Source organism: Lynx canadensis, chromosome E3 (genome assembly GCF_007474595.2).
Source record: "Lynx canadensis isolate LIC74 chromosome E3, mLynCan4.pri.v2, whole genome shotgun sequence".
Classification (NCBI taxonomy): domain Eukaryota; kingdom Metazoa; phylum Chordata; class Mammalia; order Carnivora; family Felidae; genus Lynx; species Lynx canadensis.
Genome location: NC_044318.1, coordinates 23,123,073 through 23,142,081, shown reverse-complemented (window position 1 = coordinate 23,142,081; position 19,009 = coordinate 23,123,073). Strand labels below are relative to the sequence as shown.

The following is a 19,009-nucleotide window of genomic DNA, read 5'->3' as shown; positions in this document are numbered from 1 at the left end:
GTACTCCTGACCAGGTCTACGCCCTGTACCCACCCCTTAAAGGCTAAAAGAATTGGCTCAGGGACTAAATGGCTGTTTCCAGGGGGAAAAGGAAGACGTATACACTAGCTGTCCCCAAGTTCTATCATTATGTTCCTCACATTCTTCTTAAGGCCAGTTACTCAGACCTTCCTCCCAACTAGGCATTAGGTTATGATAGCTAAAAGCGTGATGATAATGAGGGCCCTGCTGGTCAGGCTGGAGGAAGAAGGGTAGGAGCCACCCTCTTCTCTGATAGAGCCTGGTGGCAGATTGGATGGCAGGGTCTGGAGGCTGGGACTTCCTTTGGAGAACCTGAGGGAAATGAAAGGGAATGGGATGGGGTAGGGAGGCAATGGCTACTCACCTTCCTGGCCCACGGTATAGGGGTAAGAGAGGGGACCGGTTTTTTGTTTCACTATTTTTTAAGTTTATTCATTTTGAGAGAAAGAATCTAAAGCAGGCTTTGTTCTGTCAGCACAGAGCCCTACATGGGGCTCAATCCCATGAATCATGAGATCACGACCTGAGCCCAAACCGAGAGTTAGTCACTTAATCTTATTTAAGTAATCTCTACACTTCGAACTCAATGACCCCGAGATCAAGAGTTGCACCTCCCAACTAAGCCAGGCACCCCCCAAGTGGGGACCAGTTTTGACCAAGTGATTCAAACAACTCCTTTATTGAGTCTTAAAAAATAATCCCTGTAAACACCTTAAACTGAGAACATGAAGCTGAGAAGTAGGATCCCAACAATTTGTGTCCTTGAAGAAAGTCCTCTGAAGAAAGCGGCTTCTGCTCTGCAGGCACAGATTGGAGCGGGGGGTTGGCGGGCGGCATATCTGCTTCCTACAAGTGGAAAGCCTCCTGGGGAAGGTGAGGAGCTCAGTTACTCTCCCCATCACTGCTGATGATGCCACGCATATGTGACCAATCTGGGGGTGGGGGGCGGGGCTGTTCATCCTCTGAGCCCAAAGTCCGGCGGTATAGCTCCCCTGGGGGATCTGCTTCTCCTGAAGGGTTCCAAGCCGTGCGTCTGCGTGGCCGACCTAGATTGGGGGGCAGGAAAAGATCAGTTGTCTGAGAAAACCCTAGCCCCACCTCTTGGGGAGTGGGAGGAAATCCCTCACCTGAACCACTGATGATGTTGGTAATGTCCAAGGAGGCTACCTCAGCCGCCTCCTCCCGCTGCTCCTTCAGGGCCCGACACTTCTCTAAGGAAGGATTGCCTGGGGCAGAAGAGGCTCATGATCCTCTCTTCCCCAGCAGCCAAGGCCCTCTCCCACAGCCTCCAGGGCACACCCAGCCTCACCCTTCATGCCCAGGGCTTCCAGCTCTGCCCGGAGGACACTGAGGCGCTCCTTGTGTGAGCGGCAGGGGCCCAGAAGCTTCTTGTAGTTTCGATGGGCACCACAGGCCCGAATGTAGCGCTTTAGCCTCATCACGGCTGGGTGGTCCTCACCACGGCGACCGGAGCCAGCCTGGCAAGGAAAAACAGCAGCTGAAGGCCAAACCTTCAAGAGTTTGAGGTGAGGTCTCCGTCTTCCCTAAAGGTGGCCTCCCAGCCCATCTTCACCCTCACCTTCCTGCCTTTGGACTGCGGACTGCCATCTGTGGAAGAGGAGGAGGAGCTTCGTGCCCGGCCTTTCCTGGAGCTTTTCTTGGAAGAGCGGTTCCCCCTCTCCCCCTTAGGGCTATCCTCTGCCTCACTGTCACTCACCTCCCTCTCTGAGTCACTCGCCTCACCACTGATACCGCCCGCTTTGGCTGTCTTTCCAGCACCTTCAGCAGTTGGTTTCACCTTTCTCCGACTGTCTTCCCCATCCTCGCTGCTTCCACTCTGCCTTTTCCCACCTTTCTGCGGGGTCCTGTCCTTGCTCTTTCTCTGCACCAGGGGCTCTTCATCTCCCCCGCTGTTATCCCCACTGCCTGCTGCTGCTTTTTCCTCTTCTTCCTCTGTTTCCCCCAAGTCTCCTAGTAGCCTGGCTGCCCTGCTTTTCTGCTCGCAGCTCCTCTCCTCCCAAGCTGACTTTTTCCCTCCACTGCCCCGGGCTCCAGCTTTCCAATCCTTTTCCTCTTTCTCTCTGTTCTCTTTCTTCTTGGCTATGGTGTCTTCCTCCTCACTGTCCTTTGCACTTTCCTGGTGGCTTTCAGCACCTTTCTTTCCCTCTGCCTTCTTTCTTGTCCTCTGGGCAGGTTCCTCCTCACTGTCCTCACTCTCTTCCCTGGCCTGCTTCCTACTGGCTGAGGTTTTGCCCGGTGCCTGCTTATTCTTTGTCACAGGTTTCTTCCCAATCCTGCCTCTGGACTCCTCCTCGTCCCCTTCCTCATCTTCCTCACTGCTCTCTTCCTTTGAGACCTTACTTGTTCTGGCAGAGCCCTCTTCCTCCTCCCCACTGCTCTCCTTCACCTCCCTCTCTAATCCAGTCTTTGCAGCCAGGTCCCTCTGCTGTTCCTCATCACTGCTCTCCTCAACTGCTTTCCTTGAGGCTCGCTTTGGACTCTCCTCCTCTGCTGAACTGACTTCTGCTGCCATCCCATTCTTTGCTGAGAGGCCAAAACAGTCTGGACTGGAGGCTGCAGAGCTGGGCTCTGGAATATGGAGAGAAAAGAAGGTTGGGATGGGTTCCTCCTGTCCCTTCTCCCTCCACTTGGGATTGGTTACCTCTGACAGATGGAGGGAAGGGCAACAGAAAACACAGCTATCAATCGGTCCACCCTATTCCTGGTTCCTGACTCACTGGCCTCGTACCCTCATCTAATGCTTTGGGATATAATGCATGCACGATACTTTTTGAATGAACCAACTGTACAAAAGTCACTAACCTGACTCCGAATCGAAACGGAACCTTTTTCTCCCAGGGCCACTGCTGGGGGTGGGAGGCCTCTTAGCCTTCTTGGCAAGATCTGGCCTCTCTTCCCTGGCACCTGCTTCGTCTACCTGCGTGGGCGCAAGAGGTCAAAACGTGTAGGAAGGTTGTGTTTCCTACGCCATCCCAGGCCCCTCCTCCTCAGCAACAAACCCCGCCTCCCGCGGCCCAGGCTCGCGCCCACACCTGCACTTTCAGCAGCTCCTTCTCCACCAGCCGCTTTAGTGCTTGCTTCTCGTCGGGTTCCAGGTGGTCGCGGCCCGCGTGAGCCAAGAACCTCCGCCGCACTATGGAGTGCGTGAGCGTGCTGCGGAGACATGTGTCAAGACGGAGTCCCCGTCCCGCCCCTGCCCTTTCCAACCCCAATTCCAGTCTCTAATGCACCTGAGGTCCGGGCGGCCTCGGAAGAAGCTACGGATGAACTCCTGCATCTCGTTCTCCCGCGCCATTTTGCTCCACCTGGGATTGGTGGCTCCCGCCTTTTTTTCTTCTCGGCCTCCGTCACCGCGTTTGACAGGAGCTTGCGCACTCGGGAGGGTCGTGACGCGGTGAGGGGAGGGACGGTTGGGGGTCGGTGGCGGGTCGCTTGGACCGAGAACTTTGCCAGACAAAACTTGTTTTCCTCGGGCAGTTGGAGGGTCTCGCGGCTCCTTTTCTTAGGACCAATCGTTTTTTTCAAGTTCTCGTTAGAAAACGACTGGGCGCCCGCAACCTTTGGGTGTAACGTAATCAACCTGCGACACTGCCTCCTCTCGTGGTCACAGGCCCTAGCTAGGCGACTGTGATTTCGAAAGACAGATGGAAAAGGATATCCTCGCCTGAAAACTAAGAATCCCTGGAGGCAAGTCTTGCGGCTTCCGATTGCTAAGCACATCTGGAATCAGTAAACGCGCCTCCGTCGTCCGCCATCTTTATGACCTCATCGCGTCGCTGCGACGCCATCTTCAGCGTAGTCCCTGGAAGCAAAGTTCCTTTCCCGGTGTTCCCTTAGAGGGCAGCCCCTGTGGTTAAGATCCCTGGGCGCAGGGTACGCCGGGAGTTGTAGTCCCAGCGGACACAGCCTTGCGGAGTCTCCGGAAGTGGAGGCGTGAGAAGCCGGGCTGAGCAGGCTCCGGGTAGCGGGACGCCCGGCTACTGCTGGGGCACTGCTCCCGGGGCAGGTCATGAACGGGCCGGCGGACGGCGAAGTGGACTACAAGAAGAAGTACCGGAACCTGAAGCGGAAGCTCAAGTTCCTCATCTACGTGAGTGCTGGCGTGAGAGGTTGTGGGGGGTGAGGCCTGGAGTCTGTAGGACCTCAGTTTACCCACGTGTAAAGGGGAGTGGAGTGAGCTGTCCCCAGGTCCCGGGCGTCTTTACGGGTGGCCGTTGGCTCAGCGCCCCACCTTGCCTGTGATACAGGAACACGAGTGCTTCCAGGAGGAACTGAGGAAGGCGCAGAGGAAGTTGCTGAAGGTGTCCCGGGATAAGAGGTGGGACACGGTGGGGGTGGGGGAGTGGGGGGAAGGGGAATGCCTGCGGGTGATATGGCTCCTGTGGATCTACATTCGGACCCTGTCCTTGGAATTAGGCCACAAATGCATGGCGCCTTCCTTGGGGCTGTTGCAAGGATCCAACGGGCCGGCTGGACGGGACAGGGTTCCGGGAGAATGTTACTGAGATGGCAACAAACACTCTTGTTCTCTCCGCCTCTTCCCTTAGTTTCCTCCTAGACCGACTTCTGCAGTACGAGAACGTGGATGAAGATTCTTCTGGTGAGCAAGGTCATGAAAAATTGTTGGAGGACATGGCTCCTGGCACTTCAGCAAGCCTCCTGGGCCCCTCCTTTTAGGCTGCGGAGGCTGATAAAAACCTCCGGTGGTTCTTAAATCTATCAGTTATCCTTCACTCAAGCATTTATTGCTTTGCACAGGGGATACAGTGGAATTCGCATTCTGGTTGAGGGTGATAGGAAAGCAAAGCAGCTAGGGTCTCAGATGTGAAAGGAATAAAATCAGGGTTGTATGGTAGTGATTGGAGCAGAGCAGGGGTTGATAAGCTTTTTCTGTAAAGGACCAGGTAATAAATAGTTCACATTTTGCAGAGCTGTTGCAGCTACCCAGTTCTGTTATGGTGGTGCAAAAGTAGCCAGAGGTGATCTGTAAATAAATGAGCTTGGATGTGTTTCAATAAAACTGTATTTATGGACACTGAAATTTGAATTTCATGTAATTTTCACATGTCATAAATAGCATTTTTTTTTTATCCCTGCCCCCAACCATTTGAAAATGTAAAAGCCATTCTTAGTTTGCAGACCATGTAAAAGCAGGTGACAGAGAGCGTCAACAGTGCTCAAGAAAAGCCTTTTTCAGGAAGTAATATTTGAGCTGAGACCGAGATAAGAAGCAGAAATCAATCTTGGAAAGATAGAAGGGAGAGATTTTCAGGTGGAAGAAATGACAAAGGCAGAGGGAAGAACGGACCAGGCTGTCTGGAGAGCAGCAGGGCTGAAGCATGTAGTGTTTCCAGACTTTGTTTTGAGCGTGGGACTCATTACATCAGACCAAGTCCCCCCGTGCATACTTACTTATAAAACAATTTAATGAAAAAACAATGTTAAGATCATTGTATACAATTTGTTCTGTTGGTGTGTAGACTTTTTTCTTTCTTTCTTCCTTTCTTTTTTTTTTTTTTTTAAACTTAATGCTGGTTGCAAACCAGTCAATTGACTTGATGACCCCACTAATGGATTGAGACCCACAGTTTGAAAAAGTACAAAGGTGGGCGTTTGTGGTCCCGTTCCAGGGTCCGGTCCATGTAACTTATTTGAAATACGGTCACCTCTTCCCCATGGTGCCTTTAAACACTGGTCTGGAGCAGGGGTGGGCAAGCAACAGTCAACGAGGCTGTTTGCTTTTGTAAGTAACGTTTTATTGGAACACACGACGCCCATTTGTTTATGTATGATAGGATGGTGGATGATGCGTGAGATCAGAGAAACAGGCAGGAGCCAGTTCGTGTAGGTCAAGGCAAAACGTTTGGCTTTTTATTCTTGTTTCTCATTGTCTATCTACTCCTTTCCTGAGATCTTCCAGTTAGTTTGCTGTTTGAGGGGGGACTTCAGGACAGGAGCTATGAGAAAACCAGCAAGTAAGTTCACGGTCACAGTGGAGTGAATCTGAGGGGTGACAGCCACAGCTGTCAGCCACCATTCCTATCCGGGAAAAGCCCACAGTCTGGTCAGGGAGACACCCACACACGACACATCTTAGCACAGTGTGAGGAAAACCATGACAAGTGAGAGTAGCGAGTTGTGGGAGAGCCCGCAATTAACAGCCTGAAGGATTCCAGAAGGATTCTTCCCAGAGAGGTAGCATTTAATCCGCTTCCTAAAGGATCTCTCTGAGCAGGGAAATTGGGAACAGCATATGATCACGGGTCTCGGGTTTTTTTGTTTCTTAAGTTTATTTCATGTTAGAGGTGGGGAGGGGCGGAGAGAGAACCCCAAGCAGGTTCCACACTGTTAGCGCAGAGCCCAATGTGGGGGCTCGAACTCACAGACTGTGAGATCATGACCCAAGCTGAAGTTGTCTGCCTAACCAACTGAGCCACACAGGTGCCCCTGTCAGCTATTTGGAAATGAACCGTGGGCCTTCGAGGTGAGGTACAGAACCGAGAGATGAATTTCTTTTTGAGAACATAGGTGGGCATGATGTGGATAGTACAGTTTGGTTGGGAGACCAGAAAGGTAGGTTGAGACCAGATTAAGAAGCACTCCGAGTGCTTGCAGGCAGTGGGGAATGTCACCAGAAAAGCCGTGATCGACTTTACCTTTAGATCATTCTGGAATTGAAGTACTCAGTGGGTGGAGGGAGAGGTGAGATTGCTTAGATGTGATTTTGATGGTGGCCCGACCTAATAAAGGCCAGTGGTCTAAAGTGGTCAAGGAGTCAGAGATGTGGGTTCAAGTCCCAGCTCTACACTTTGCTCTCTGAGCCACAGTGGCCTCCTATGGAAAATGGATGTGATGCCCTCAACTTCCTCCTTGGTTGGTTATGAAGACAGGGAGTAACAGTGGCCCAGAACACTCTTTCAGAGCCTGGCACACAGTTAAGTGCTTGACAGATGTATTATGATGGAGTCCAGGCAGGAAGTCCATTGTCAAGGACGTTTCAGGAAGCTGGAGAGGCTGTGGGCCTCCCAGCATAGCATGTATGTGCCATCTGGGGAGTCAGGTTCCCTGGGCCCCTTCCATAGAGTTGAGATTGCACCTCTCTGAGGTAGACTGGAACCCCCCTCCCCCCGCTGCCCCACTGATCAGCCCTCCCCCCTCACAGACTCAGATGCCACTGCATCTTCAGATAACAGCGAGACAGAGGGAACACCCAAGTTGTCGGACACGCCAGCCCCCAAGAGGTGAGAAGAAGCCATCATTCTTCTCTGGGGGTGGAGGGTAGGGGGGGGTACCTGGGCTTCCTAGCTGCTTCTGACCAGCCCCCTCCCCTGTCCTTTCTCCAGGAAGAGAAGCCCTCCACTGGGGGGTGTCCCCTCCCCCTCCAGCCTCTCCCTGCCTCCTTCAACAGGGTTTCCCCTTCAGGCCTCGGGGGCCCCCTCCCCATACCTGAGCTCGGTGAGTTGGGGTCAAGGGTGGGAAGTATAAGTGAGATGCCTGGGAAGAAGGTGGGCATCGTTTGGGCAGATGGGCCTCATGAGGGGTGAGGCCGGCCCAGCCCTGGGGGCGTCTGTCTGGGTGTGACCAGCAAGCGTTCCTTGGAGGGGTGTGAGTCGGGGCTGCCCGCTTCTCTCTGGCGTAGGAATGGGGGACAGACGTGACTGAGGAGAGCAGAGCTCAGGACAAAGTCCTGCTGCTGTCCCCTCCCCTTCTGTTCTCAGGAGCCACACTCATCACCATCTCTTGTTTTTCCATTCTTCCTCCTGTTTGCGTTTCTTCCCTTCACCCCCCACCCCATCCACTCCATTTCCCATCTCCATCCCCCTGACTCCTGCCTGCAGCTGGCTTCCCCCCCCTACCCCCCATTCCCTTCCGACTACCTGGCCCTGCAGCTGCCCGAGCCCAGCCCCCTGAGGCCCAAGCGGGAGAAACGGCCCCGCCTGCCCCGGAAACTCAAGGTACCCTGATTGGGGAATGTTAGGGAGGGGCCAGGATGGCAGCAGGACAGCCAGCTGAGGGAGGCTCAAGACAGGGGCTGGGGCCTGTCCAAAAACTTCCAGGGATTGATTTAGGGCTGCTGGGGGCCCAACCCAGGGCCAGGCGCCGAGGGCCAGGTCAGAGAAGTGCTGGCCCATAGGCTTGGTGAGGAGAAAAATGAGGGGTAGGACCAGCCTTGTGGGACTCAGAGTGAAGACTCCTGGAGACCAGTCTCGTTTTTCATAGCTGTTCTGTGATGCCAGGCAGTCCCAGGGGACAGGTAAAGTTGTGGACAGTCAAGTCAAGGCTGCACCAGTTAAAAACCACGTGACCGTGAGCAGGTCTCTCTGACCCTCTAGATCTCCAGTTTTGCATCTGTAAATGAATGAGTGATGAACAAGGGTTTCTGGAGCACCAGCTATGTACCAGGTACTGTCTTAGGTGCTGCAGATGCAGTAGTAAACAAAAGAGACAAGAAATCCCTGTTCTAGCAAGAGCGGGGGAAAATGGACCCGATAAATCGGTGCCAGTGCTAAGACATGGAGCCAGGTGAAGAGCATGGGAAACTCCAGGGTAGATAGGAGCTGATACTTATGGGGGTCTGGTCTGGGACGGTATTCGGTCAGAGGCTTAAAAGAAAGGAGAACCAGCCATGCGGCTCTCTGGGAAAGTGTTCCAGGGAGAACAGGCAGCGCGAAGGCCCTGTGGAGGGTGGGTGTTTGGCTTGTTCAGGGACCAGGAAGGAGGTCGGTGTGGTCGGAGGCAAAGGAGGGGTAGGTGGGGGAGTGAGTAGATCAGAGAAATAACCAAGGGGCAGGATTGTGGAGAGCTTTCCGGGTATCGTAAAGATTTTACTTGTGCTGCAAATAAAGCGGGGAGCCATGGTAGAAGGTCGGGCAGAGAGGAATCTGCTCCAGTTTACGTGGTTCGCTGCTGTGTGGAGAGTGGACTGGGGAGGGGCTGGGTCAGGATGGATGTGGGGAGACCTCCGGGGAGGCTCCTGCGGGGAAGCGGGTAGAGCCGCTGAGAAGTGGCTGCTGGATCGATTTCAAAGATTGAGCCATGGGAAGACCAGCACGGGCTGTGGGAGAGAGCAAAGGCAAGGGCGAGTCCAGGGTGTGGGTCCCGAGCCAGGGAAGAAGTGGGCTAGCCTTTCTCTGGGACCAGGAGATCTGGGAGGAGCAGCTTTGGGAGGGAAAACGAGTTTGGTTGTGGATGCATGAAGATGTTGGCTGGAAATGCCAGCCAGACAACAGAGGAACGTGAGCCTGGGGCTCGTGGGTGCGCGTTTTGAAGTCATCAGCGTGGAGGCGGGCGCGATTATTGGGTGAGAACGTGGATGGAGAACAGAAGAGGCCTGTGCACTGAGCCCCAGGAGAGATGGGGCACAGAGGACACAGTGCCCTCCCAGCTCTGAATCCAAGTGGAATTCAGACTGGGCAGGACAGCTTTCAAAGTGGGTAGACTATAGACACAAGGCCCTGGAGCCAGGAGCAAACTGAAAGGTCGCTTTGTGGCAATTAGGAGTGTGGGTTTTGGAGTTCACATCTCAGCTGTGTCTCTTACTCCTTCGGTGACCTTCGGTCTTGAGCCTGAGAAATGGGTAGATAATGCGTGATAATGCTGGCCCTTCGATCTCCTTGGCAGGGATTTTGCTTCTCGTCTGTAGGGCAGGATGGTGGAGAAAGCAGGGGTCAGCGAAGCCTGGAGCGGATGGGTAGGGGTGTGGCATGGCGGTTTGAGGCTTTCTAAAGTGCTGGGTCCTGAAGAGCTAAGTTCTGATCATACCAGCACGAGAAGGTTGGTTGAGAGAGGGGCTGGGATCTGTTGCTGTGGTGGAGGAAGGGATAAGTCGGGGAAGGCCTCCAAGAAGAGGTCATATTTGGGCCCAGGGAAAGTGAGATTTGGAAATTTGCAGGCTGAGCAGGAGTGGAAGGAAGACGAGAGACATGGTGAGAATATTGTTTGGGCTGACGCAGGAGTGAGAAGAGAGAAGGACGTCGGAAGGAAAGACAGGGTGAGGTGGGGCCGCAGAAGGCCTGGGTATCCAGAGCCAGGATGTCCTGTTAAGGGGTGGGGGTCACTGAACTTTCTGGTGACTTCGTCTGAGGAGACAAGAGACAGGCACAAAGACAGGAACAGGTTAGTTAGGAGCCTGGGCCTCAGTCAGACAGAGTGGGTTTGAGTCCCAGGTCCTCCAAGCACCCACCTTGTGACATTGAGCAAGTCATTTGCCCCTCTGAGCCTCAACTTTCTTCTCTGTTCAGTGGGGTTAGTGTAGGATAAAATGAGTTAAAGAAGAGAAAACACATAGCCCAGTGCGTGGTCTCTGGTAAGCTGTGGGTAAACAGGAGTGCTCTTGGTCACACAGAGGCAGCCATTGAGTAAGGCCAAGCAGGTATGGGCTGTGGGGACGAGGGTGGGGATCCAGTGGTGGCAGCCAGAGGAGGGAGGCTTCCTCATGGAGCTGGGCCTCCTGTCTATCACTGGTCCCAGCAGACTCTTGTACCTGGAGGCACCGACCAGGAGGTAAAAGCCACCGCCACCCCAAGGACAGCAGCCTGAGGGCTGAAAGTGTGAAAGCAATCCCAGGGACCACCGTAAAGACACATATAAGCGCTTCCTGCCACCCCGACCTGGGGCCAGATGGGACACACTGCCCACTGGGGTCCCAGGAGCCCTGTGCCTTAAAAGTCTCCCTTTGCAAGTCTCAGATTCCTCCTCTGGCCCATGACCTCCCCTCCCTTCGAGGGTGTTCGGAGTGGTCAGAGACCGTTAATGGAAATCACCTGGCACAGAGCAGGTGCTCAGTTTGTGCCCACGGGCAAAGGGTGAGACCCCCCCCCCCCAGAGCTCTCTGTGGGGAGGACATCCGGCGACGGTGAGGCTGGAGGGTCGGGCAGGACAGAGGCCACTTCTCAGCCTCAGAGGACAAAGCAGGACTTTTGGTAAATAGAAAAAGGCACTCCAGGTGGAGGGACCGGCCTGTTCTCAGGCACGCCTTACCACCTGTCCCAAGGGCAGCGAGGAGCCTTTCCCTTGTGTGGAGGAGTGACGTGCTCAGGTTTGTGTTTTAGAGAGCTCACTCTGGCTGCAGTGTGGAGGAAGAGCTGGCTCTGGGAGAGGCTGAAGGCAGGGAGTCCAGTTAGGAGGCTGGGACCGTAGCCCAGGTGAGCTGTGAGAGGAGGGCCTGGCCTGGGCCAGCGGCTGTGGGTATCCCAAGGAGGGGCCCATCCAAGATATAAGAGGTAGAAACCTCCCGCTGGGGGGGGGGGCGTGGGCAGAGACCTCGGACACCCTCCACCTAACCAGTGAGTCCCGAAGTAAGAGGGAGGAGAGGAGGCCAGTGCTGGCAAAGTGGGGTCTGGGGTGCCCAGAGGCGGGCGGGCAGGCAGGTACCGGAGGCTGACTCTGACCGGCTGTGAGTGCCGACACAGGGGCAGCCAAGGTGCCTCCCTGGAGAGGGCAGGGCCAGGCCTTCCCCTCCTGGTTTCTGTAAGACCCCTCACCACCACCACCCTCATCACCGCCTCCATCACCACCCCTCACCTCCAGGCACTTGCTGGTTCGAGGCTCAAGGGGCTGAGGTGGGGCAGGCCCCTGATTCCAGCATTGGCCGGCCCGGCTGTGTCCACTACCCCTTGGATGAATCTTTGCCCCCTTCCCCATCCCCCAGAACTGCCTTAGGAGGCACTGCCAGCCCCCTGGATTCCAGTGCCTCCCTGATAAGCCCACTCTGTGTTTCTTCCCCCTGCTGCAGATGGCCGTGGGACCCCCTGACTGCCCTGTGGGAGGGCCGCTGACTTTCCCAGGCCGTGGTTCTGGGGCTGGGGTGGGGGCAGCCCTGGCCCCACTGCCGCCCCCCAAGATGCCTCCCCCCACGATCCTCAGCGCCGTCCCTCGGCAGATGTTCAGCGACGCGGGCAGCGGGGACGATGCCCTGGACGGGGATGATGACCTGGTGATCGACATCCCGGAGTGACCCCCCCACCCCTACCCCCGGCCAAGCCCTTGCCCCGTGCCCGATGCCAGCACACACGAGCCCCCAGCTTCCGCAGAGACGTTTATTGACGCCCAGTTGCCATGCTGCGGCCACTGACACAATCAGAAAAGGCGTAAACATGCACGAACGTCCCCTGGAAGGTGGGTCCCCACTGGGGAGGGCACAGGCCCTGCCCTCACATCCCAGCCCCATCCAGGGGACAGTTATTTAAATGAGTGGCCAGGAGCACTGCCACCTCTCCGAGAGGCAGAGACCCTGCGGTGGCCCCCCACTTAAAAGGGCAGCTGTACAGGGCTAGGTTGGTTGGTTGGTTGGTTGGTTGGTTGGTTGGTTGGTTTTTAACGAAGATTCTGTATTAAAGGAGTGGCTCTTTTTTGTTTTTCGTCCTCTTTTTTGGAAACATTCTCCTCCTCCAAACCCCCCCTAATCCGACCTCCTCCCTGCGGGCCGAGGGGGACGGGGCAGCCTGGAGAGGCAGGAGAGAGGAGCGCAGCCCCCTGCAGGTGTGCACAGGATGGGTGTTTGCATATTTGCGTAGTAGCGAGTCAGGCAGGAGGAAGTTTGCATATGTGAATATAGATCTCCACGGTCCCTCACGAGAAGACAGACCCACGGTCACGCAGACTCTCACAAAATAAGACAGGTAGTGGGGGGCGGGGCTTCCACCCCGTGTAAACGTGCAACACACTCGTGCGAAGGTTGGGTACTGGACCTGGCCCTGGGGGAGGGGGGGGCCCTGTGCTGGGCAGGTGTGGTCCCGCTCAGGCCGAGGGCAGAGCCCCGGCCGCAGGGGGCAGCTCGCTGGTGAGGGTGTGCCAGCGTTCCAGGGCTGCGTCCGGCTGCTGCAGACAGTCACGCCAGTGCTTCCGGGCCTCTCCCCGAGCCCCAGGCCCCAGGGACACGCCACCTGGGAAGCAGGGAGAGGCAGGCAAAAGCAGGGCCCATCTCACTGCGGGTCTGCGCCCCCCCACCCCCATCAGCGCCACCCGGCAGGCTTCCCTCCTCACCGATGAAGTCGTTGGATTTGCCGATGTCATAGTCCCAGACTGTGACTTCCAGAGTCTTGGTGGCCAGAGCAGAGAGCTCCATCTCGTAGAAGAAGTCCTGGGGCAGAGCAGGCCACATCTTCCCTGAGGCCCTGGCCCCTGTCCCGAGCCCCAGCCCCCCTTGATTTCTGAGCCCTGCCCCACTTACCTCGTTAAATTCTGGATTGAGAGTCTTCTTCTTCACACACGTTTTATGCTTGGATTTTTTATCCACGTCAGGCCTCAGGTACCTGCCGAGGAGGGGGTGGCGGAGGAGTGGGGAGGTCAGGGGCAGGTGAGGCCCCGGGGGAGGATGGGGCAGAGGTCAGGCTCCCTGGGGAGGGAGGGGTGGGCTCACGTCTTGACGTAGGGGTCGGAGTAGCCATTGACGTCCATGGCGGCCAAGTGGGCGCAGCGCACGATGCCCACCAGCAGCCCCCGGCGCCGAGAGCTGTAGCTGAGACTCAGCAGGATGCGCCCACGCTCTTCCAGCAGCCCGGGGCCCTGCTCTGCCTGTTCCAGCTGTGGGGCAGATGCAGGGGTCAGCCTGCATCCTCACCACCCCCCCCCCCCAGGTGTGGTCCCTGTGAGGTGCCTCACCTCCTTCAGGTAACAGGAGATGCCCCTCAGCGCTGCTGACATGGAGGAGGGTGAAGCCAGCTGAGGGGGCAGAGAGAAGGTTCTGGAAACCGGCCTCCCCAGGGCCCGCTCCCCCCACCCGGCACCCCACAGCCCCACACAGACCGGGACCTGGCGCTCAAGGCAGATGTTAAAATGTTTCTTCTGTGAAGGCTTGAGGCGGCGGAGGGGTACTCTGATCTCCCCAATGAATTCATTGTGGCTCAGCTTGTCCTCGTCACAGACGGAGATCCTGGCAGGGAACTGCAGGGTCAGGGCCCCCTGGCGTACCTGAACCTGCTCCAGTGTGGGGAGAAGGGTCCTCCGACCAAACTCTGAGCACCTGAAGCCAGTGCTAGCTGTACCCTAAATACTCTGCGCCTCGCCTGTCTCACGGGCCGTGTGGTGAGCACCAGGCCCGGAGCTTGAGAAGGGTGCTTTGATTTGCCCTGTTCCTCCACCCCTCCCTTTCCAGCTGCCCAGGCCATCCCCGGTCCATCAGGACCTGCGCCGCCACTGTAGGAAGCCCTCCCAGATCTTGAGGCCCACTACCCTCCGCTGCCTCCACTCAAGAGCCTGGGGACAGGATCCAACTGAATGTGCCCAGGGCATGCACTGGTGGATGTGGGTCACAGATTCAGTATGTGAGGGCTAGAAGGGCCTTGAGCAGCCTTGCGCAGCGGGACAAGGATCCCACACCTCCTCTGACGCTCCTGTCCTTTTCTGCATGGAGCCGGGGAACCAGCCTGGGAGGGATACGGGAGCCCAGCCATGAAGCAATGGTTGCTTTTAGTTCCATGCGTCCCCTTCTGCAGCCCCCTGCACTTTCTTGAGGAGCTATGTCCTGATGCTCTTGAGGAGCTATGTCATGTAGGGATATTTATACCCCAGCTCTGCCACTTGCTGGCCACCTATGTGACCTTGGATAAGCCACTTAAGCTCCCTCCTCTGTCACCTCAATTCCCACCTCTAAATGGAGATAATGAGTACCTACCTCCCAGAACTATTGGGATCAAGGGAAATAAATGTAAAGACGCATAGCCCAGGGCTGGGAGCACTAGTGAGCACTCAGTTATTGGGCCTAATTCTCTCCCATCTGAAAGATGGGCCAGCCTTCCTGGCGTCAGGTCTGTCCTTCCCTCCAGTCTGCCTCACAGCCAACATCAGGGCGATCTCCAAAACACAACCCTGACTGTGCGCCTGCCCCAGTACAAACCTTCCCCTGGTTTCCCAATTTGCCAAGAGCGCCGATAAAGGTCTCCCAAGCCTGGGTTTTGCTGCCCTTCACTCAGGTCGGGGACTACACCCCCCACAGCTCCCTCTCCTGGGGTGATGGAGCAGGTTTCCTGTCCTGATGGATGTTAGGGAGACACAGGCAACAGCATGGTTGCTACACAGGTCTGACTTGTCAGGGGCTCTGAGGAGGGGGTCTCGGTGACCAGAGAAAGCTTCCAGGAAGAGGCACAGCCTAAATTTTGAGTGGGATTTAGTCTGGCCAAGAGAGAGGAAGCAGGGAGCACTTTCCATGGAAGAGACACAACAGGCAAAGGTCAGGAGCATAGAACCTGACCACTCCGAAGACAGCAGCCCTCTGTTGGAGTAGCAGTAGGAGGAGATATTTGGGGGACAGGAATGCCAGGGAAACCTCTGGCCTACTGCCGAAGGGGATGGGGAGCCCGTGATTGTTCTTGAGCATCTGAGAGGCACTTAATGGGAGGCAGATCAGCCAAAGAAGGTGCCAACGACAGCTGTCCCAGAGGACAGCTGAGATGGAATCCTTGGTAACAGGGAGAATGGAGCGCTCACCTGAGCACCTTGTGGGTGATGTCATCATCCGTGATCCCACTGTACGTCAGATCTTCATTCCACACGGGATTCAGCGTGTTCCTCTGAGTCTTAGTTTTTAGCTTATTGGCCTGAGGTGTGGGGGCAAACGTTCTCAGGACATGTCCCCCTGACCCGTGGAGGCTGAAGGTAGGGGAAGGTTGGGGGCAGACCCACAGGCCGGGTCAGGCTAGGGGAGGAAGGAGGACGTTACCTTGCAGGCTCCAGGCAGCAGGTGCAGCTTGACGTAGGGGTCGGCCAGGCCATTGAAATCCATGGGCTTGAGGCCCTGCAGGGGAGCGGAGGGAAGAGGGCTGTAGGCTCCCAGCCCTCCCTCTCTCCCTCCCTCCCTCCCTCTGCAGAGTGGTTGTGGAGAGTCAAGAAGAAGGGTGCTGGGGGATAGGGGGAGGGGGAAGGAGAAGGGGTCCAGCCCAGGGAAGGAAAGGTGGAAAGTCACCCCTCCCAGGGTGCGAGGCAAACAGGGCCAGGGCTTGGGGGGGCGGGGAGAACCCACCTTGGCCCTGAGGATACTACAGTGCAGAGTGCAGGAGGCCTGGTCGTAGAGAAGGTCAAACTCCAGCATGCCCAGGGCGGCTGCAGAAGAGGGAAGAGTCAGTGTGTGAAGACAGGTGTGTGAGACCGGTGGGCAGACGGGCTGTCGTGCTGGCGGTGAAGGTGTGTGCCCGGCTGTGTCTGTCAGCCTGCGAGTGTGTGCGCGCATCTGGGTCCCTGGCTGGGCCGTGACTGGGGCTGTGTGGGTGGTTGAGTGTCTCAGCAGAAATATTGAATATTGAGCCTTGCTGAAACTGTAGCCTCCACACTGACTGCAGCCGTGGTGGGCCCGCCTCCCCCAACGCGCCCAGCAGGGCCCCAGCCCCTTTCCACAGCCCTGAGGCGGTCCCCCCCCACCCCCCCCCCGTTAGCCCCAGGGCCCTTCAAGCCCCCAGACTCACTGGTATCATCCGAGTCGTAGCTGTCCACCTCGGCTCCCTCCTCGGGCGTGGTGGCCCCAAGGAGGGCTGCAGGGGGGGCCAGGGCCAGGGGGGCCAGACGAGCAGGGGCCTCCCTGAAATCCCTGCCCCCGCCTTCGGGTCCTGGTCCCCGGCGGGGGAAGTAGTCAGAGATCTGCCGGATGGGCCGGATGGGCCCGGGGCACACGTTGATGGCCATGTGCTCCTGGATGTTGATGGTCATGCGGTCGCCCCTGCGGCCCCTCATGCAGCACCCTTGGCTGCGGGAGGGAGGTCCAGGAGAGCATGAGCCCAAGACGGACTCCTCATACCTGCTGTCTGCTGGCTGAGGGCCAGGCGGCAACCTCCCCAGTTGGTGGGGCCCTCACTGGCCTCCCTTCCCAGGTGTCCAGGGAGAGGGTGGCCTGTGCCAGCTGGTGGGCAGGCAGGAGGCCTGGACCCTCCAGACCCCAAGCTTTGCTCCTCAGGGGCTGGCCTGCCAGCCCTCCCCCCCACCCCATAAGTCCTGGCGCCACCTCAGCCATGCCCACATGCCTTTGGATTGTCCCTATGTCATCTTCCCAGCTCCTGCCCCTCCTCCTGGTCGGCCGTCTGCCCCCCCACCCCACCCCTGGGCTCTGCCTGCTGGGAAGCAGCCCGACAGGCCCCCTCCTCTATCTCTCTTAAGCTCTGTCCATCCCTCTGCACCAGGCGCTCCTCTGGACCGGGTGTCACCTTCCCTCTAGGCTTTCATTGCCCACTGCCCCTTCATTCAGCCCCAGGACCTGCCTGCCTGCCTGCTTGGTACCACCCCCCCCCAACCCTGCAGCCCAACCCCGGGACCCCTGCCTCCGATGCCTCCTCCTGAGACTGGCTCTCCAAGAGGAGCCAGAAATTGCAGCCTCCGGGGAGCTAAACACCCCGTCGGCACAGAAGCTAGCACACACGCTCGCTGTCACCCTCACGCCCCCCGGCGGCCCAGCCCTCTGCACCTGTGTCTCTGCCTCCAACAGGTGCCCAAGCACTGGGGGGATGGCGGGTACAGGCTGGGCGGTGGCAGCCGGCGATTCCCGGGGCGGCCAGCGAGAAGAGCGCGGAGTCCGGTGGTGAGAGCCGAGAGGGAGGGAGGGAGAGCAGGAGAAAGTGCGAGGAGGAGGGGGTGAGCGAGGTGGAGGCGAGGAAGCAGCCGGCGCAGGCGGCGGGGGGCGGGGAGGGGCGGCCGGAGGCTGGGGAGGGGGCGGGACTCTCCCACCGGCGTCCGCCGGGCACACTTAGGGGAGCACGCGAGTGCACACACACACACACACACACACACACACACACACACACGGGCACTCCCGAGCACACGCCTGCGCCCACGTGTGCACGCTCGCACACATGCACAAACCCACCCCGGAGAACTTCGCATGCACACACTCGGAAACACACGGGCTCCCTGCGCCACCGGGAACCGGCAGCGAGAATTGCCCGGTGTTCCCCAACTCCCCGGGGACCCGGGCCTCCGCCCCCGCCCCCGCCCCCGCCCCCGCGCCGGGCCCGCGGCCCTCTCTGCCCTGTGGTCTCCTCGTTTCCAGGCCGGGTCTGCTGGGCCCGACCACCCGCCCGGTTGCCATGGCGACGCCCGCTCCTCCTCCCCCTTCCCCCCCCCAGTAGCTTCACGCCCCTCCCCCACGGAGAGCGTGTCGGGGAGGGAGTAGGTAATCAGGCCCCCCCCATCCCCAGACCCGTAGGGGCGGGGCTTAGAGTTCCGCAGTGACCCAGGGGTGGGCAGGGGGAGGGGATCTGATCCGCCCGCGGCCGCTGGCCTGGGATCTGGGGGTCCCCGAGCCAGGCTTGGGGAGCCTCACCGTCTGAGGGAGGAAACAGGTCCGAGCCTCTTCTCTGTGGCCGTTCAGGCGTCTCTCCTTGTGGCCCACCCTAGCCTCTGAGGGCCGGGGTCCCCTTCTCAGGGATGGCATCTCCCTTGGGGATCCACCCTCCCTCACCCCACCCCCTGCCATCTCCGATTCTGTCCATCAGGCGGGAAGGGCCGTCCGGCTTCGCTCTGAATGCCCCTGAGCCTTGCAGTTCAGCTCCACACCAGCCTGCCATTTCCCACCTGAACCCTGCCATCTGCCTGTCAAACTCCAGCCTGAGATCTTTGCTCTTCCTTGCCCTGAACTCGCCATCCCCCAACCCCACCCCCGCCATCCCTGCCCAAGACTGAGTCCTCAGAGTTCTCACAGTGGCCGTCAAGGCCACCCAGCCCAAGACCCTGGCTTCTCCCATCTTGTCACCTCCATGACCTTTGGCTGGCTGGCAGGAATGTTCTTGCAGTTCCTAGAACACACCTGGATCCCTGAGGTCTCTCGACCTTTGCTCACAGGACCTCCACTGCCTGGAAGACCTTCCCTTCCTTCAGGGGTCACCCTCGGTCACCTCTTCCTTGGAGCCTTTCTGGAGCATCCCCACCACACCCCCTAGCTCCGAATGTGCTTAGACTCAGTTCTCACCACCTGGTTTGTCATGTCTCCCCCACCCCCCACCAGGGAATGCCATGGAGGCCGCCCCAAGCAGGCCTAGCACTAAATTGG

General features: G+C 57.9%; 3 protein-coding genes across 12 annotated transcripts; 1 reads left to right on the top strand and 2 right to left on the bottom strand.

The window, feature by feature from the left end:
• Positions 1–681: 681 nt before the first annotated feature.
• Positions 682–3,807, bottom strand: HIRIP3 (HIRA interacting protein 3). Its single transcript, XM_030300167.2, has 7 exons — positions 3,273–3,807; positions 3,075–3,195; positions 2,845–2,959; positions 1,601–2,610; positions 1,331–1,499; positions 1,149–1,247; positions 682–1,067 (listed from the first exon to the last, which is right to left on the bottom strand). Exons 1-7 carry the CDS (start codon positions 3,335–3,337, stop codon positions 904–906), a joined length of 1,743 nt encoding a protein of 580 aa, XP_030156027.1. The 5' UTR covers positions 3,338–3,807; the 3' UTR covers positions 682–903.
• Positions 3,808–4,030: 223 nt separating this feature from the next.
• INO80E (INO80 complex subunit E) lies at positions 4,031–12,398 on the top strand. 10 transcript variants are annotated; one of them, XM_030300173.1, is made up of 8 exons: positions 4,031–4,132; positions 4,290–4,360; positions 4,590–4,642; positions 7,205–7,283; positions 7,386–7,497; positions 7,881–7,997; positions 9,935–10,033; positions 11,777–12,398. In XM_030300173.1, the coding sequence occupies exons 1-8, from the start codon at positions 4,052–4,054 to the stop codon at positions 11,996–11,998; spliced, it is 834 nt and encodes a 277-aa protein (XP_030156033.1). In that variant the 5' UTR covers positions 4,031–4,051; the 3' UTR covers positions 11,999–12,398. The 10 variants fall into 10 exon arrangements, with proteins under 10 accessions (XP_030156033.1, XP_030156032.1, XP_032447554.1 ...); XM_030300172.1 differs by having other exon boundaries at positions 7,362–7,497; XM_032591663.1 differs by lacking the exon at positions 9,935–10,033 and adding an exon at positions 11,094–11,186 and having other exon boundaries at positions 7,362–7,497; positions 11,777–11,854.
• Positions 12,399–12,629: 231 nt separating this feature from the next.
• Positions 12,630–17,578, bottom strand: DOC2A (double C2 domain alpha). Its single transcript, XM_030300169.1, has 11 exons — positions 17,429–17,578; positions 16,440–16,717; positions 16,001–16,080; positions 15,701–15,775; positions 15,469–15,578; positions 13,789–13,915; positions 13,645–13,704; positions 13,403–13,566; positions 13,214–13,295; positions 13,027–13,123; positions 12,630–12,926 (listed from the first exon to the last, which is right to left on the bottom strand). Exons 2-11 carry the CDS (start codon positions 16,702–16,704, stop codon positions 12,781–12,783), a joined length of 1,206 nt encoding a protein of 401 aa, XP_030156029.1. The 5' UTR covers positions 16,705–16,717; positions 17,429–17,578; the 3' UTR covers positions 12,630–12,780.
• Between the last annotated feature and the right edge of the window lie 1,431 nt (positions 17,579–19,009).

Coding starts and splice junctions, on each gene's coding strand:
- HIRIP3 (XM_030300167.2), bottom strand. CDS start 3,337: ATGGCGCGGGAGAACGAGATGCAGGAGTTCATCCGTAGCTTCTTCCGA. Junction 1,248..1,330: donor GGAAGCCCTGGGCATGAAGG/GTGAGGCTGGGT, acceptor CTTCTGCCCCAG/GCAATCCTTCCTTAGAGAAG. Junction 1,068..1,148: donor CAACATCATCAGTGGTTCAG/GTGAGGGATTTC, acceptor CCCCCAATCTAG/GTCGGCCACGCAGACGCACG.
- INO80E (XM_030300172.1), top strand. CDS start 4,052: ATGAACGGGCCGGCGGACGGCGAAGTGGACTACAAGAAGAAGTACCGG. Junction 7,284..7,361: donor GACACGCCAGCCCCCAAGAG/GTGAGAAGAAGC, acceptor GCTTCTGACCAG/CCCCCTCCCCTGTCCTTTCT. Junction 7,498..7,880: donor CCTCCCCATACCTGAGCTCG/GTGAGTTGGGGT, acceptor TCCTGCCTGCAG/CTGGCTTCCCCCCCCTACCC.
- DOC2A (XM_030300169.1), bottom strand. CDS start 16,704: ATGAGGGGCCGCAGGGGCGACCGCATGACCATCAACATCCAGGAGCAC. Junction 15,776..16,000: donor GTAGTATCCTCAGGGCCAAG/GTGGGTTCTCCC, acceptor GCTCCCCTGCAG/GGCCTCAAGCCCATGGATTT. Junction 13,916..15,468: donor ATCACCCACAAGGTGCTCAG/GTGAGCGCTCCA, acceptor GTTCCCTGCCAG/GATCTCCGTCTGTGACGAGG.